Raw genomic sequence first — 17,041 nt, forward strand, 5'->3', positions numbered from 1 at the left:
GTGACTGGCTACAGTTTACTGCAGGGCCAGGGCCCGGAGCTGGGGTGGTGGCCACCTGTTCAGGCTCTCGTGTTGACACCCTGCAAGTTGGCCAGCCCTTGGCCAGGGTCTCTGTTCAGGGAGCCCCTTGCTGATGGCGCTTGTATTTATCCCCCATCCCTACAGCACAGCAACAGTGGGGTCTTCAATAAGTCCTGTGCAATCAACTACGACAACTACAGGAACATCTTCCCCATCTGGACCCTTGGCCGCTTTTCCTGCCTACACCCTGAGAGCGTCCTCGCTGGCTGCCCCTGAGAGCACATGTGGGTGCCTGGCCAGTATGGGGCTGCCACACGTGTGCCATGCTAGGCCAGGCAGCCCACTTGCAGACAGCAGACCTTCAGGGTAGGCTTAGTTCTGAGACTAACTCGTCCAGTATGGGTGGGGAAGGTGCTTGGGGAAGGCACAGTGTGTTCTGTGGGGTTTGTAGTGCAGGGCATGGTGTGTATCTGCTGTAGGGCTGGGAGGGCTTCCTCCACTGGCAGACAGTTGTTGGGAGGGGAGCAGTGGCCTCGCGCGTTTCCACCTGGTGCAGTCGCGTCAGCTCAGCTGAGGACTCGTGGGCCTCCCTATGCCTGGCAGGGAGAGGCTGGCTGCCTTATCACTGGCCACCAGGGCTCAGCCAGCAGTGGGAACCAGACTGGGAAGTGTCCTATGGCCACACAGAGGGGAGCCAGACACGGCACACTGTCCCCACCCCAGGTCTCGACCCCACCCAAGCCGTTTTGTGGTTCACCCAGTAGGTGGGGTGCTGGCGTCCCCTGTTCTTGTGAGTAGCAAGCCTAACACAGGGCGGGGGTCGTCAGTGGCTCAGTGGTCCACATCATGGGGCACTGCTGTGTGGGGACAGCTGTGCGCCCAGCCTGCTACTCCCCACCCACTGTAGCGAGTCAGGCGGGATGCCCCGGGGCATCCTTCCAGCTGCGTCCAGCCCTCACACCCTAGGTTGTGCCCTGAGCTGAAGCCTGGCCAGATTTCCAGGTTAATGCCTCTTGAGGGGCAGACCTCTGATTTCCCCTCTGGTTTCCAACCCTGTCTGGTTTGGCAAGCATGTATTTGGAGCTCAAGGTGGAAAAGCTGGGTCCTGGGTTTAACCCACGAAGACGAGTACCCATGTACCCAAGCTTCCCTGGGAGTGTGGCTGTGAGGGGCCCCCGGGAGCTCTGAGGAGAGGACAACCCAGGCCTGGCATTGCCCCTGGGAACCTCTGCCTGCTCTTACTGTGCACCCTCCCTTGCTGACCTCCCCACGCTCCCTCAGACAGACAGCCGAGAGATGTCTGGATGCCCACTGCCCGACACCCCTCAGGGCCCTGGCTGTGGCTTTGCCCCTGCAGCTCCTGTGGCCCCTGCTCACTGCCCAACTCCACCTGGGGCTCACCTGCTTTGGGGCCTTGCCTGCGCTGCCCCTCCGCGGACCTGCCCAAGGGTGGTGCTCCCCCAACTCTGAGCCAGCAGGAAGTGCAGCAGCTGCTTGGCGGGTACCTGAGCACCGACACCACACTTAAATGGTCCTGTTTAGGCTGAGGGGACTGCGCTGGGGTCCCTGTGAAGCCTGTGCGGTTTGCTCTCGCCCTTCTTTTCTTAGCCCTGATTCTCAACCAGCTGGGGCCACAGCACAGTGATTTTCCACAGCCTGCTCCTTGCAGTGGCCGCTGCCCCAGTCAGGCTCCCAGTTTAAGTCCAGAAACAAACCAGGAGGGATGAAAACCCATCTATATGCTGGAAATGTTAAATCGTTTCACTGAGATGACCCGCCGCTGTAGCAGATGTGGTTCCCATGGGCCAAAGCAGCTCCTGCTGCATTTGGTCATCCCGGGGGCAGCCGCATCTGGGGTTCTCTGAGGCAGCTGCTGTGCACCATGTTGGACGCTGGGGGAGCCCCCCTTCAGGTCAGGAAACCAGAGGAGCTGCTTGCAGATGGGCAGCATGCACCTCCTGGGGGGGAAGTGATTGGCCTTGGCTGGACCAGAAGTCAAGTGAATCGCTGGGGAGTCCCGGATCCCGGGTGCCGCCGGCTGTACTGGCCGTTCTCCTGGGGCTCCCGTGTGACCGTGTGGAAATGGCAGGGCCTTCCTCTTGTGAATCTCTAGCTGGGAATGCTGAAGTCACAGGGAAAACTCCTCTCAAAAAAAATACTTTTCCTTACTGAACATAATCAATACTGCTCCACAGGTTTGTCTTAGACAATAAAGATATTTTAAGACCTAGTGCCCCTATTGTTTCTCTCCCCTCATCTCAGCAAATATAATTACAGGTTAATTGGTCAACTTTCAGTTGTTTCCATCTCTCTGAGTTAATTCTCCTTTGTAAGGTTAGAAACATGAGGGGAAGGGGAATAAGGGTGAGAAGTCAGTTGTGAATGGGGGGATGGGAGCCCCCCAGATGCTTGTGGGGTGCAGGGGTCTGACTGGTCTGTTCCCGCTGGCCTCCAGCTGCGGCACTCATCCTGCAGGAGGTGGCCGGAGAGCAAACTCAGTAAGACAAGACCCCTGCCGCTGAGGAGACACGTGTCACACTGGTGGTGGGGTTGGGTCTCAGCACGGGGGCCATCTGGGCCGCTCCTCACGGTGTCTCCTGCAGGTTGTTCAGGTCCAGCTGAGTCCCTCAGGAGCAGTACCGTGCCTGGGGGCAGGAGGCTGCGGGTGCAGCGCTGGCCAGCTGTGCACATGTGCCAGGAGTGCCGGGCAGCAGTTCTTAGGGCTGTGGCTGTGCCTGGCCTTTAACTTGGGATTTCTGGTGCCACCTCACCTGCCTGTTGGGAGGATAACTTCAGATACTAGTTCTCTTTTGTGAGAATACTGCAGCCACTGGTGTCTACATGACAACCACTGTTTCCAGACTTCCTCAGTAGACAGCGGTGCTCCAGGGGTATCTGAGACCCCTGCTTGACGTAAGTGCTCAGCTAGTTTGAACGGTTTAGGCAGCTCCAGACACTTGCTCCACAGCCAGGCCTTACAGGTATGAGACAACCTGAGGCCCTAGGTCCCCTGATGCCCCACCTTGGCTCTTGTGGTGGAGCAGCAGGGCCTGCCCTTGGACCACCCAGGACAAGGCGAGTGCTGAAACAGCCTCTGGGTGGCCAGAAAATGTAGCTCGTTCTCTCAAAATAAACCTCCCCCAGAACTTAAGTGGCCTGTTGACCAGTATCGAGTAGTCTAACAAATGTATTATCAGTCTGAAAAGCGGGAGGGAGGCAGAAAAATAAGTAATGGCCAAAATTTTTCCAGCCGTGAGATGTTTGAGCCCACACGACAGCTACAGACATGGCCAACAGCTACTCTGAGGCACATGAAGTCAAGTTGACAAAACCAGTGACAAGCAAAAACAGGCCATGCAGGGGAACAAATATACGGGGGCAGCTGATTTCTCATGGGGAGCAATGCAAGCTGAAGACTGCAACCACAGCTTGGAAACCTGAAAGGGGAAACTGCAACTTCAGGCTCCATGTCCACAGAAAGCAACTCATGGAGGCTGGCGAGACTCCATGAACCACCCGTGCGTGTGCGTGATTGGTCCACACAGCCCTTGTTCCCTGGCCAGGGGTCTTCCCTTAGGTCTAGTAATGGCCGGTGTCCCAGACACCCAGTGCTCATGTCTGCACGGGGATGCTGCTGGTCGCCTGGACACTTCTCATGAGGGGATGTGGGCTGCAGGCCGCCTTCAACTGCCAGCCCCTTCAGAGCCCACCGAAGGGGCTCCCCATTCTCTGCTCTCTCTGCCCTTCCTTCCTCTAGGCCGTGATGCGTGGGCACATGCTCATAAGCGTGTGTACACTGGACACCTGCCAGCTTCTAGGGTCCACCTGGCCTGCTTCGAACTCTGCTGCCCCAGGGACAGGAAGCCCTCTGGGCCATGCTTGAGCGCCCAGAGAGCTGACGGCTCACAAGGGTGGGGTCTGCACACATTGGGTAGAGGGCAGAGACCCCACCAGAGCCTGCAGACTCCACACAGGGCGATTGGCCCAATATCCCTGGGGCCCCGCATTCTGCCTGTTCCTAGGATGTCTGAACATCCTGTCCAGGCCTTAAAGCATGCTGGTCCCTCTGCCAGGCCACCCTCCAAAGGGGTCTGGGCACCTTGCCCTCTTCTCATGGCCCTATCTGTTCCCTGGTGCTCACCTGTCGTGGAGCTGGCCACGTGCCGTGGTGGGTGGGAGGCCCCAGCATGCAGCTGGGGCTGTCTCTTTAAGGGTGACCTCACAAGGCTGCAGAAGGCAGGCAGCTGGAACTCGGGGCCTGGGCTGCCCCCCATGTGTGTGGCTTGGACTTCCACCCCCATGGGGCCAGAGGCCCAGGCATGAGCCCTGAGCATGGCCATGGTGGAGGGCAGCGAGCTGATGAGCCGGCTCGTGAGCGAGAATGCCGACCTGAAGAAGCAGGTGTGCCTCATGAAGGAGAACCAGATGCTGAAGTGCCTGCTCAGTCAGGGAGACCTGCCAGGACCACAGCCACCTCCTTCCTAGGGCGCCTGCCCACCTGGAGGACCGCTCCCCCGGGAGCACAGGTGAGCCCCGCGCCGGCTGGCTGCCGTATGGCCCAAGCCATGTCCTCGGGGAAGGCCTGCACCAGCCCACACCTGGGGATGGGGGCTCAGCGGTGGCCATGGAAGGGGACCACGTACCCTCAGAGGCCAGCGGGTAGTCAGGCGGGACTGCAGACCTCCTCCTCCGGGGCCACAGGCTGTGCCCAACATGTTCGGCTCCCAGTGGCCATACATGTGCCAACCACGCTTGCTTTGGGCCTCTGCTGAACCTCCCATGCCGTCCACCAAGCCAGCTGGTGGCCAAGCCCAGGGCAGGAGGCCCCTGGGGGAAGTGGGTGTGGAGCCGTGATCCTGCCCACTATGTAGGATCCACTCCAAAGTTATGGCTTTCTACAAAAGAAGCAGGCTTTGGTCACTTTCTGCCAATGTAGTTCATTCTGTTTTAAACATTTTCGTGAAGAAAGTCTGATTCAGGGCACAGTTGTTGGGTGTGGTCGTGGTCTTTGAGTGGTTCAGGGGTGGTCAGTGAATGGAGCTCCGCCTGGGAACCCTGCGGCCACAGAAGCTTGGCGTCCCCTGGAGATGGTGGCCACCCACGCCATCCCACCAGGCTGGGACAGCCCAGCGGGTCCTGTGAAGCGCCTGTCAAACTGCCTGTCACTGTGGGACTGTTTCTCAGGCTGCTCTCAGCACTTTGAAGTGGCCCAGAGGGAGCGGCAGTCAGCCACCTCGGTTCCTTCCCGGCTGGCGCTGCTGCACGTCCTCCGGGCTGCTCTGGTCCTGGAGAGGGCTGGGATGCAGCGCCGAGCCCGAGCCATCCCTACCTGAGTGCTCACTGCTCCTCGTTCCGGGTGCAGCGCCAGGCGATAGGGTGGGCTGGGCACTGCTGACCACCCCGCCTCCTCGCCTTCCCGCGTGTCCTGCGGTGCTCGTACCTGTCCCTCTTCTGCCCTACAGAGGCTGTCTCAGCCATGGTGGCCGCACGGGCCCGGGCGCTCCTTTGCCAGGTCTCACTTGCAGACCTCTCACATTTGCTGCTCGGTTTATTCCCCGACTGCTTCATTATTTTGCTGCCATGATGATGAGATCTGCTTCTCCACTGCATCTCCAATCATCGGTGCTGGTGCATGTTGGAAAGCTGCCGTTTTGTAGTATCCATCCTGTGCATAGCTGCATGACAGCTGCAGTCCACTCAAGTTTCTCAGTGTGTTCTGCCTGCTGAGTCTGTGGTGCGCGATTTACAGATGGCCATGGCAGAGCTGGGTGGGATCTGCAGAGAGCCCTTCTACTCCTTTTTAAAGAACAAATAAAATTGAGAAACAGCTCCTTCTGTTCAATCTTTCTGACCTTGTTTTGGCATCACTGGGGGTGCCCTCGGTGCACCCATGGCCTGCCTGGGGGCAGCGGTGGTGGTGGGTAGCTGTCACGCTGCTCCCCCAGGCTCGTGGTCCTGCCTCACGCTGTCTGCATTTGGGGGACTGCCCTGAGGACCCTGACCTCTGTGCCCACGTGGGTCTGGGCTGCCATTTTCTTTCTGGGGGTTACCTTTGCAGAAAATTGATACCAGAGTTGTGACAAACTTGTAACCTTAATTCAGCACCCTTTAATTACCCCAGAGTTCCAGCCTCTGTGTGACACAGAAACCCTTTATGGGGAGTGGGAAAGCGTCACCCATGAAGAGCTGCCGCCCTCGGGAGCAGGACGGCTTCAGAGCTGCTACGACTGCCTTCTGGGCTTATTGTTCCCCTTAGATTTTTGGCTTTTTGAGTCATTTAAAAATAATTTCCCAGAGGACCTGTCCTTTCACTGAACTTTCTGGGAAATAAGCATTGTGTATGATAGTCTTTTGTGAATCAAACTTTTATCTTCTATCTTCCTGTCCATTCTTATGTTCGTTCCGAGTCCCGGTTTATTCTTTTGTTTTCTATTTCTCAGAAGCACCTTTCTGCAGTTTGCAATCTTACTAGATTTCCCATACAATTGTTTCTAGTTTATTTTTTTCTGTCATTTTCATTATTTACTAACGTTTGCTTTTCTTAAGTGTTCCTCCCCGTATTTTGATTTGAATGTTCAGTATTTCAGTAATTTTTGAAATGTAATGAAAACATTAAAGTTAAAATTTTCATTCTAAATACAGTCTTAAATGTACTGATGTCCAAAGATCCTTGTTCTAATTTTCATTATTTCTCAATTATCACTTTTTCCTGTTTTCGCTTCTTCCTTGATCTAATCATTACTTAAATGAATGCTTTAATTATGAGGAAATGGGAATTTTCTCTTGACTCTTGTTTATTCATTTGTGGTTTTATTATAATGCAGCCTGGAAATATACGTACTCAACTGAGGATCAAAACAACTCTTTTTAATGTTTAACACAACTGGGTGTAGATTTGGGAGTAAATGAAGAGAATTACGATTCACTGAATAGAAGCAGAACAAAGCCCATGCCTCCTGACCATGTAGATCCCTTTACACCTGGTGACAGGTGTCGCTCTGCTCCTGGGCCCCCAGGTGGGTGATCCGGCCCCATCCCCCACTGGGACACCTCTGCCTCTGTGTGCCTATGTCCCTAGCACAGGAGGAACCTGGAGAGGGGATGCCTCTGCTTGGTGAGCCCTCAGAGGGTGCTCTGTTGAGAGATTCTGGGCCGAACGGACAGCTGGCTTGAGGCTGTGAGGCCCAGGGCGGGACTTCTAGGACTAGCCGTTGGCTGCCAGGCAGACAGAAGCAGGACGTGTACTGATGACACTGTTTCTTTTGCACGTTTTTTTTCTGGAAGACATTGCTGGGGAGGTTGGTTGGTTCCTAAGGAGGCACAGTTTAGAATACAATTTTTCAATATAGCACAACACTATTTCTCAAATATATATTTGCTTTATTGCTAGAAGAACAAATTCATTAAAAAGATTATATAAATCCAAAAGATTGATAAGTGAAATTTGATAAAATTTGTAAAATTTTGCATGACAAGAGTCACCATAAAAAAGTTTAAAATGCAAGCAGTTTGCAATGCATTTCATGAACAAGGAATTAACATGCAGAATACGTGAGGACCTGCTGCGAGTGATGGTGAAAGACGGCTGCAGCAGAGAGAACAGGTGAGGAAAGGAAACTGCAGAGGGCAGTGGACACACGGGAAGACGTCGGGGTCACTGGCAATTAGGTGACACCATTGGCACCACTGTGCATCCCAAGGACAAGAAGCCCTGGGGGACCAGGGCTGTGGAAAGCAAGGACACTTAAACAGGCACACACCTGAGCCTCGGTGTGGACTGCAGAGGGTGCCACTGAGCAAGGGGCACATTCAGGCATGCTGGTCACAGCTCCACTTTTTCAAGGCAACCTGGCAATAGCCCCATGCCTGCTAACAGCACGATGGATAAAAAAGTCACTGAGATTTATCAATGTGGGTAAATGTCAAAAAAGATAATGCTGTGGCAGAAAGGTATGTCACAGAAAAAAATGTGTGTATGTCTCTATGTAAGATCTACAGAGTGTGTGAAAGCCCACCTGCCGTGTGTGGAGGCACACGCCCACCGAGCCCATGCGCAGGGCCGGTGGCCTTGGTGGGGGTGCCCTGCAGCGGCTGGCCATCGGTCTAGTGCTCTCCGCCTTCTCGGGAGGCGGCAGGATCATGGACCTGACTTCTTCCTTTCCTTTCCCAGTTCCGGACTTTGCAGGGCTCGCCAGCATCCCTGAGGCGTCCTCCCAGCTGCTGCCATCCTCCCCAGAGGACCTGCTGTGCTCGCACGCACCCCTCTCCAGGGAGGATGAAGCCTCCCAGGTGCCCTTCAAGGTTTTCCTCAGCAACCCTGAGCTGCATGTGCCCCGCAGCCCCGACAGGAGGCTCTTCCCATAGCTGAGCCCCTGGCAGGACTCGCTGATGGACAAGACCCTGCTGGAGCCCAGGGAGATGGTCCGACCCAAGGAGGTGTGCTTCTCGGAGAGCAGCCTGCGCACTGGGGACAGGACCAGGAGCAGCTACTACCTGAATGGTAGGAACGGCAAGGGGCAGGTGCGGGCTGGCACGGGGGGTGGTGGTCTGCAGCGGGGAGGGGCACTAGGGGTGGCGGGCACAGTGCCTTGTTCTCCCAGCAGAGGGAGTCCATGATCTGGGGCTGTGCCGGTTCAAGTCTTGCCCATTAAAAAAAAAGTTGCTTATCTTCCTACAATTGACTTCCAAGAGTATCATTAGGGTTTTACCAATGTCCATCATCAGGTTGAGGGAGTTTCCTTTAATGCCCAGTCTGCTTTCATTTGTATTCTGTTTCTTTTGACATGGCAAATTACACTGACTGATTTTTTTTTTTTGAGAGGGCATCTCTCATATTTATTGATCATATGGTTGCTAACAACAATAAAATTCTGTATAGGGGACTCAATGCACAATCATTAATCAACCGCAAGCCTAATTCTCAACAGTCTCCAATCTTCTGAAGCATAACAAACAAGTTTTTACATGGTGAACAAGTTCTTACATAGTGAATAAGTTCTCACATGGTGAACAGTGCAAGGGCAGTCATCACAGAAACTTTCGGTTTTGATCACACATCATGAACTATAAACAATCAGGTCAAATATGATTATTCGTTTGATTTTTATACTTGATTTATATGTGAATCCCACATTTCTTCTTCTTATTATTATTGTTATTATTTTTTTAAAAATAAAATGCGGAAGTGGTAGGTAGATGCAAGATAAAGGTAGAAAACATAGTTTAGTGCTGTAAGAGGGCAAATGTAGATGATCAGGTGTGTGCCTATAGACTAAGTATTAATCCAAGGTAGACAAGGGCAACAAAATGCATTGACTGATTTTTGAATTGTAAACCAAACTTGAATTCCTGAGAGAAACCCCAGTTGGTCATGATGGTACATCCTTTTTTGGACTATTAGATTTTATTTGCTGAATTTTTGTTAAACAGGTTTGCTGTCTGTGAGAGATACTGGTCTATAGTTTTCTTGCAATGTCATTTTCCTGTTCTGGTATCAGGTCAGTGACCTCTGTGAATGAGACAGAAAGTGTCCCATCTGCAATCTAGGAGCGTTTGCATAGACTCGGCATTGTTTATTCCTTAGATGTTTGAGAAAATTCCCCACTGAAACCAACTTAGCCTTGAATTTTCTTTGAAGTAATGTCGTCCCTCCACACACAGATTCAGTTTCCTCAGCTGGTATGAGGCTATTTAAATGATCTGTTTCTTGTTGAGTGAGCTTTGGTAGTTCACACACAAAAGTGAGCTTTTGTGTCTTTTAAGGAGTTGGTACATTTCATCTAAGTTGTCAAATGTATTAGTGCAAAGCTGTTCCTAAGAATCTGTTATTATCCTTTTAATGTCTTTAGGAACTGTGGTGATGCTGTCTGTAATTTCTGAGAGTGGTAATGTTTGTCTTCTTGCTCTTTTTCCCTATTAGATCTGCTAGAGGTTTATCAATTTTACTGAATTTTTTTCTTTGAAGAATAGATTTTTGACTGGATCTTGGAAGGCCCAAGTTGGACTAGAAACGATTTCTAGGACATCTCAGGCATAGCTTGTTTCTGTCACCCAATTTGTGCTTTAAAGACAGAGGCGGGCAGGGAGAGAGACTGACTGCTCTCTAATGTCTTAATGTGGAAGGGAGTTTGCATCCTGCCCGCCATCTGCCTGAGCACGTTACTGTGTGCTGTTTGGTTCTCAGTTTTAATTCCTGGGTGGCGCCTGCAGCCTTGCAAGGTCCCTAGGGAAGGAGCGTGCTGGAAACCGCGGAACGTGGGAATGGATGAGGGAAGGCCAGACCGTATGGAAAAGCATCTTGTGTTCGTGGATTTGAAGACTTTGTATGTTGATATGGCAGAACTCCCCAAAATGTCCTACAAATTTCCATGCAGTCCCTTTCAAAATTTCAGCTGGCTTCTTTGTGGAAATTGACCAGCTGATTCTAAAATGCATATGCCAGGGATCCAGAATATGCAAAACAATCTTGATAAAGGAGAACAAAATTGGAGGGCTCACACTTCCCAATTTTGAAACGTACTATAAAGTGACAATAATTAAGGCAGTGTAGTAGTCATGAGGACAGACATACACATTGGTGAGATGGAACTGAGAGTCTAAAAATAAACCCACACAATTGCAGGTTTCATGGGCAGCAAGGCACCAAGACATTCAGGGAGAAAGTAGTCTTTGCAACAACTGGTCCTGGGACATGCAGCGGAATCAAGTTGGGCCTCATACCACATATGTAAATTAACTCAGAATGGATCAAAGACTTAGAAGATCTGAAAGAGCTAAAACCATGAAACTCTCAGAAGAAAACAGAGACAAATCTTATGACCTTGGATTTGGCAATAAATTCTTAGATGTGAGACAAAAGCATGAGCAACAGGAGAAGAAGCATACACTGTACTTTATAAAAGGAAATCTTTTGTGTTTCAATGGAGCACATTTCAAGAAAGTGAAAAGTCAACCCATAGAATGAGAGAAAATATTTGTAAATCATGCATCTGATAAGGGAACAGTATCCAAAATATATAAGAAGTTCTACAACTCAACGGTAAAACGGAAAACAACCAACTAAAAATGGCAAAGAATTTGAATAGACTTTTCCCCAGAGAAGACATAAATGACCAGTAAGCACAGAAAAAGATCTTATCTTCAGTCATCAGCAAAATCCAAATCAGATACCACGTCACACCCACTAGAATGGCTAGAATAAAAAAGATGGACAGTGACAAGTGCCGAAGAGAAGGTGGGGAAACTGGAACCCATATACATCACCACTGTGAAAACTGGAAGTTCCCCAAAGATGACAAATATTTACAATATTTCCCAGCAATACATACCCGGGTATATGTCCAAAAGAACTGAAAACATTTGTACACACAAAACTTTTTATATGGATGTTCACAGCAGCAGCATTCATAATAGCTAAAAGGTGGAGATGGCCTGAAGTCCTGTCAGAAGGTGAGCAGATAAACACGATGTGCAGTAGCCACACAATGGGAGGTTACACAGCTGTAAATAGGGGTGAAGTTCTGGCACATGCACAGATGGACCCTGAGAACATTATCCTGAGTGAAACCAGACACAAAAGACCACACACTATGTGATTAAGCTTACACAAAGTGTCCAGAATACATAGATCCTTAGGCACCTAACATAGATCAGTGTATGCCAGGGCAGCAGCAGGGCAGAGAATTTCAAGCGGCTGCTAATGGATGCAGAGTCTTGGTTTTTGGTGGTGAAAATGGTTGGGGATCTGACTTTGGTGGGGGCTGAGTTTGTTTTCCTGGTTCTTGTCCCCACCTCAAAAAAGAGCTGAAAGGCAGAGACACAGCAGTGAAGCGGAGTTAAAGTTTTATTTGAATCCACTCTAAGGGAGCAATGGGCCAGAGTCAGGGTGGACAAAGGCAGGTTTATTTGAGTAAAGCAGAGGAAGGAAAAACAGGAGGAAGACAGGGAAGATCAGTAAACTCCTACTCAGCACAGGGCGCACCCCTGCCAACTCCCAAAGCCAGTGGCACTTGGCGTCCAGTGCCCGATTGAACCTGCACAGCGCGGGAACTAAGCCCCACCAGCCCGGGAACCCCGGGGAGCAGCAGAGCACCGGGTGGAGTGATGTTACGCGCTGAGGGCTTCCCAAGGGCAAAGATAGATTTCGGGCAGGCTGCTAAAGAGCGTGATCTTAGGGCTGCAGTCCTGTCTGGTCTCCCAGGCGGCGGGAACTTGCCAGCCCAAGTCAGAGACCTCAGTGGCCTCTCACTGCTTGTCTAGAGTAAAACAGAGAGAGTGACACACTCGAAGAAAGGGGAGTGTGGGCAACCTCAGAGAGGAGGCGCACTTGAGGGTTTGGGGTCTAGGGATTTTATAGGGCTTTTTGGGTAAGGGTTAGCAGAAGGCATGACGTATACAGGCGATTTGTCATTCCTTTGAAATTTCATCTTAAGAACAGGGTCATTTAGGGGGCTGTGTTGGTCTGGGTCTCAGCATTCCTTGGTCCACATGGGTTCATCTACACTTCTGGAGGTCTGTCTCCTGGCCCTGTTACAAAGTTAGCTGATTATGGTGCTGGAAGAAGAGGAAAAAATAGCATATAGGTTAAGTTAAAGAATAAGCTGGGCCTTTTTCACAGGCTAAGTGGGTTTTACAATGGCCTGACCTAATGGTGCAATGAAGACATGGGCTGCACTCAGATACTTGTCTTTATCTGGGGAGTATCTGGACATTCCAGGTAACTCCTAGCCTTTGAAACTACAACTAATGAACTCATTAACTCTGTGAGTCCTTCCCGGCCCTCTGCTCCTACCTGTTAACTCTTTGAGTCCCTTTTAGGGCACTTTACTGGCTTTACTCTCATTCCACCCACTCATGTCTATTTTTCTGGCTAACAGTTGTCCAACTGTGAATAAGAACTGCTGAATTGCATGCTTTCAAGGAGTGAATTTTAAAGCGTGAGTTATACCTCAATAAGAAAATTTTAAAGGTATTGGGGAAGCAGTGTGCCCCTAAGCCTCCATTCCTTTGTCTGTAAATGGGTCGGAGGACCCCTTGAAGGGTCATCGTGAGGGCACCGCTGGAGAACGCTCCTGGAGAGGGGAGACAGCCGGCTTCGGCAGTGCAGGCACTGGCTGCCTTTGGGGTGCCTTCGAAGGGCTCCTCACACAGCTCCTGGGGCTGAATATTACCAAGGGCCGCCCGCCGGGTTTCACTCTGAGGTCCAGGGCCACAACCCGCATGTGTGGCGGAGGGAGTGGAAGCTGGTGCCCTGGGTCATGCCCAGGCCCACCCCTCAGCCTGTCAGCAGCAGCTCTGGGGAGGAGCAGGCTGCTGACCTTGGGGCTTGGGGAGCGCGTGCTGACCACATCATGTGCGGGTAGGGGCTGTTGTGTCCCTGAATGAGTGACCAGGCGGCCTTCCAGGAGGAGCATTTGCGTGGATGGCCACAGGAGGGGCCCTGGGGAGGGCGAGCAGCTGCCCAAAGTCACAGGCAGAGGGGTTCCCGGAGCCCAGCATTCACATGTGCGGGCAGCAGGCAGGAAGCTGCCCTGGGCTGGGCTGGGCGATTCCTTAAGGTGGAGCACCATCAGTGAGGGTCGGGAGTCAGTGCCCTCTCCACTCATTGCAGGGTGTTCTGAGCTGGGGGCTCAAGGCAGTGGTGGGCACAGGTGTCTGGTAACAGGACCAAGGCAGACAAGCCTTGGAGGGTTTGAGTCATGGGGGTTCTGGGAGAGCTTCGCAGGCAGGCTGCAAGGTGCCCTGTGGGGCAAGGAGCAGGATGGGAGTAGCAGGAAGCCCATGGCCAGGCAGGGGCGGGCGCGGGCATCTGGGTGCGGGTCTCCACCTGCCCTGCAGGCAGGCGGTCTCCTCAGCCATCTCCCAATTTCAGCTGCATCTGGCAATGGTGACTGGCAGGGTGTTCCACAGGGAGTGCCACGCTGAACTGCATGCAGAGGGCACATCTGGAATCAGGTTTTTGAGGGCAGGGAGGTTGATGTACCTGGGAACATCAGGGAAATAGGTACAAATAGAATCTTTTGCCAACCCAGCAACCCTCTCTACAAATGCAGGAAAGTTTAACTATCAAATGAACATTAAACCAGCCCATGATGCACAGAGGCTGCCTGGACAGGCAGACTGGGCTGGCTACTCATGTTACACACATACATACGTGTCCTCAACTGGTCCCCGCCCGCAGGCGAAGGGGTGAGGGGACGTGCCTAGCCCACCCAGACTCCACCTGGCCACGTAGTTACCAGATGCCCGGGCAGACTCCCCTGGTGACATGTGGACAAGAAAAACAATCCTGGGCTGGAAAAATTTGATGCACCCTGAAGGGACAGAAAAGGCCTGGGTCACAGGTTCCCAGGAGACTCTATGAAAAGGCAGGACAGGATAGCAGGTCTCTTTCCCTTTTGGCAGCAGAAAGTCCAGTTTTCTTTTAAATTTGTATTTACATTCACAGTAGGGGGTGCAGAGAAAGGTGCCTCCACACCACAATTCTCACCAGGGTCTCAGGGGCCCAGAGGCTTCACCCCAACGCCGCAGTGGTCACGGTCAGGTTGGTGCTTTCCCCCAGGCGAATCTGGCAGCAGGGCGGGAGGGTGGCAGGGGGCCTGGTCCGCTGAGCCCCAGGACCTGGCTGTCTCACTGAGCGCCCCCCTCCAGAGATCCAGAGCTTCACCAGTGCCGAGAAGGACGGGCTCCGTTGGGGAGATCGCCTTCCAGCTGGACTGGCACATCCTGGCCTACGTCTTCCCGGGGGATAACCCGGCTGTATGGCCTCACCATCTCCAACATCCCTGAGAAGATCAGGCAGGTGTGTCTCCCTGCCTGGGGTGCCCTCCCTGTCCCAGGAGCCCCCTTGCTGCTCCGGGGAAGGTGTCCTCAAAGCCCTGTCATGCTGCAGGCCTGGGTGGGCTGAGGGGCGTCCAAGGCACTTGTGTCCTAATGACCAGCCTCTCCGCGCACACTGCATGTGGCCTGTGCAGTCTTAGGAGTGGCTGGGCCACTGAGCACCATGAGGCGCGCTGTGGGCGCCAGCTACCTCTCCTGCGCCAGGGATGCTGCGCCCTGTGCCTCTTGTCCCTGTGTCCCCAGGGCTGCAGGGGAGGGGAGGCTGGCGGGAGTGTGGCTCTGGCCTCAGTTTCCTGCCCGCCCACAGACGTCCATCAAATCCCTGGACGGCTCCGTGGACGAGAAGCAGCTGCGGTGTACCTGGAGAAGCGGGGCTACAACCGTGACGTGCACCCGGTGTTTGGCGAGCCCCTCATCAACACCTCCGGCACCCTCCAGCTGTGGCCGCGCTGCACGAGCTGGTCGGCGGCGGTGTCCCCTGCAATAAACGTTTTGTTCCCAGCCCAGGGCCGCATGCGCCTGAATCCCGCCCGCGGGGAAGGTCCGCGCGCCCGCCAGCACCCGGTGCAGGTGCCTCTCTGGACCTGCTGCGTCCCCAGGCGCCCCTGCCACTGCGCACAGCTGTGGTACTGCCGCACTTTATTAAAATCATGTTTACTTGTCTGCCTTTCGCTGTGGCTCTTTGAGGTCGCAGAGAGCACTGGGTCACTGCTCCGCCACAGGAGGCATCCCTGTGTTTGTGGACAGGAGCCTGGACAGAGCCTGGATGGGAAGGGCTTCAGCTCAGGCAGTGCCCCCAGACTCTTCGATCCCCAGGACCTTCCCCATCACCCTCTGAGGTCTCAGGACTTTCCCTTGAAAGGGCCAGCAGGACCTGTCCCAGTTTGGGGTTCCCCAAATGCAGAGCCTGGGGCAAGGGTTCAGACGTGGGCAGGATTCCTGCAGAATCTACAGGCCCCGTGCAGAGTGGGAACTCAGCCCCTTGTAAAACTTAGGAATTTCGAGACAATGACAGCAGAGCATTAACCCAGGAACAGGTTGGGATGACTGTATGGGTGGCCTTGAGTGAGTCAGAAGGTGATTCAATGAACCCCCACATCCCGCTGGAGCTTTCTTGAGGTCTAGAGGATGGGTGGCCTTCCGGACCTGGCAGGCAGGACCTGGGCCTGCTTGGCACTTTCTAGGGCTCAGATTTGAGCAGAGGCTCCCTGTCACGCCTCTGCTGTGGGTGTGCTGTTGCGGGTGTTGGGGTTTGGGAGCCGACCCCAACGTGGGGCAAACGATCCCTCAGTCCTCATAGTCTGTGTGTCCTGGACTCCTCGGCACCCTAGAACCCTGTCTTAGCAGCCGTAACAAAGGCCTCAGGTGGGAGGTTCAGTCCTGGGGGCTGGGAGTCGGGGTCCAGGTGTGGGCAGGGCTGGCTTCCCCGCCCGAGACCTCTCCTAGGGGTGCAGACGCTGCCTCTCTGTGTCCTTACATAGTCCCAGCCTCCCTGTAGAAGAACGTCAGTCTGACGGGATCAAGACCCAGCCTAGTGGCCTCGTTTTGCTGTCATCACTGCTCCACAGACCCGTGTCCAAGCACTGCCATGCTGTGGGGCCCTGGGGGGGGCTTCAGTGGGTGATTTTGGAGGGGCACAGTTCAGCTTACAGCTGCCTCTGCTCCTTCCAGCTGCTGGGCACCAGCCCCTGGCTTAGGGCCTCCCCATCAGCCTGGGGCCTCTGAACGACTGCCTGTCTGAACAGGGCTTGGCGGCACTTCTGGATGACCCTGGGACTGCAGGCTCTCTCTCGGTGCCACTCGGCACTGGGCTCAGGGTTTGGAGAGCTGCCTTTCTGGGCCTTTGCTGCCTGCCAGGTGTCGCTGAGGCCCCTGTGTTCCCCTCAAGGTACCAGAGGTGGTATGATTACGTTTGCCCCCACTCACCCAGGGAGAGGGCCTTCTTCCCCCAGCCTCTCAGGGTCTCTGGGCTTGTCTGGCCACTGAACGGGTGGTTACTGGAGGGGTGGGGTCCCAAGGCCCATGCCACCAGGGATGGGAGAGATCTGGGCATCTGCTGCCTGGGCCTATGGCTGCCTCTCACTGCCATGGGGTCAAGTTGCCTCAGATGCTGGTTGCCCCAAAAGTTGGGGGGGTGCCTGCATGCAGAAGGGCAACAGCAGGGGAACAGCCTGCCTTTGGA

The 17,041-nt window shown here is 53.5% G+C and overlaps 2 protein-coding genes across 5 annotated transcripts in view; both read left to right on the forward strand.

Moving 5' to 3' along the window:
- LSS (lanosterol synthase) overlaps nucleotides 1-8,311 on the forward strand; it is a 33,355-nt gene extending 25,044 nt beyond the window's left edge. For 2 of the 4 annotated variants that reach the window (XM_037023659.2, XM_073231194.1), the window contains one exon: nucleotides 166-2,251. In XM_037023659.2, coding sequence (XP_036879554.2) covers nucleotides 166-297 — 132 coding nt within the window. In that variant the 3' untranslated portion in view covers nucleotides 298-2,251. Of the gene's footprint in view, nucleotides 1-165; nucleotides 2,252-3,778; nucleotides 3,920-8,191 lie in introns of those variants that run through there. The other 2 variants (XR_012129085.1, XR_012129086.1) reach the window with 2 other exon arrangements.
- Nucleotides 4,147-15,697, forward strand: SPATC1L (spermatogenesis and centriole associated 1 like). The gene is given in 9 exon segments (XM_037024005.2): nucleotides 4,147-4,470; nucleotides 4,472-4,547; nucleotides 8,192-8,521; nucleotides 14,671-14,704; nucleotides 14,706-14,763; nucleotides 14,765-14,821; nucleotides 15,167-15,212; nucleotides 15,215-15,563; nucleotides 15,676-15,697. Coding segments are annotated over 9 exon segments (1,089 nt in total). The 5' UTR covers nucleotides 4,147-4,353.
- Nucleotides 15,698-17,041: the final 1,344 nt, after the last annotated feature.

The sequence above is a fragment of the Manis javanica genome, chromosome 3 (assembly GCF_040802235.1).
Source record: "Manis javanica isolate MJ-LG chromosome 3, MJ_LKY, whole genome shotgun sequence".
NCBI classification, from domain to species: Eukaryota; Metazoa; Chordata; class Mammalia; order Pholidota; family Manidae; genus Manis; species Manis javanica.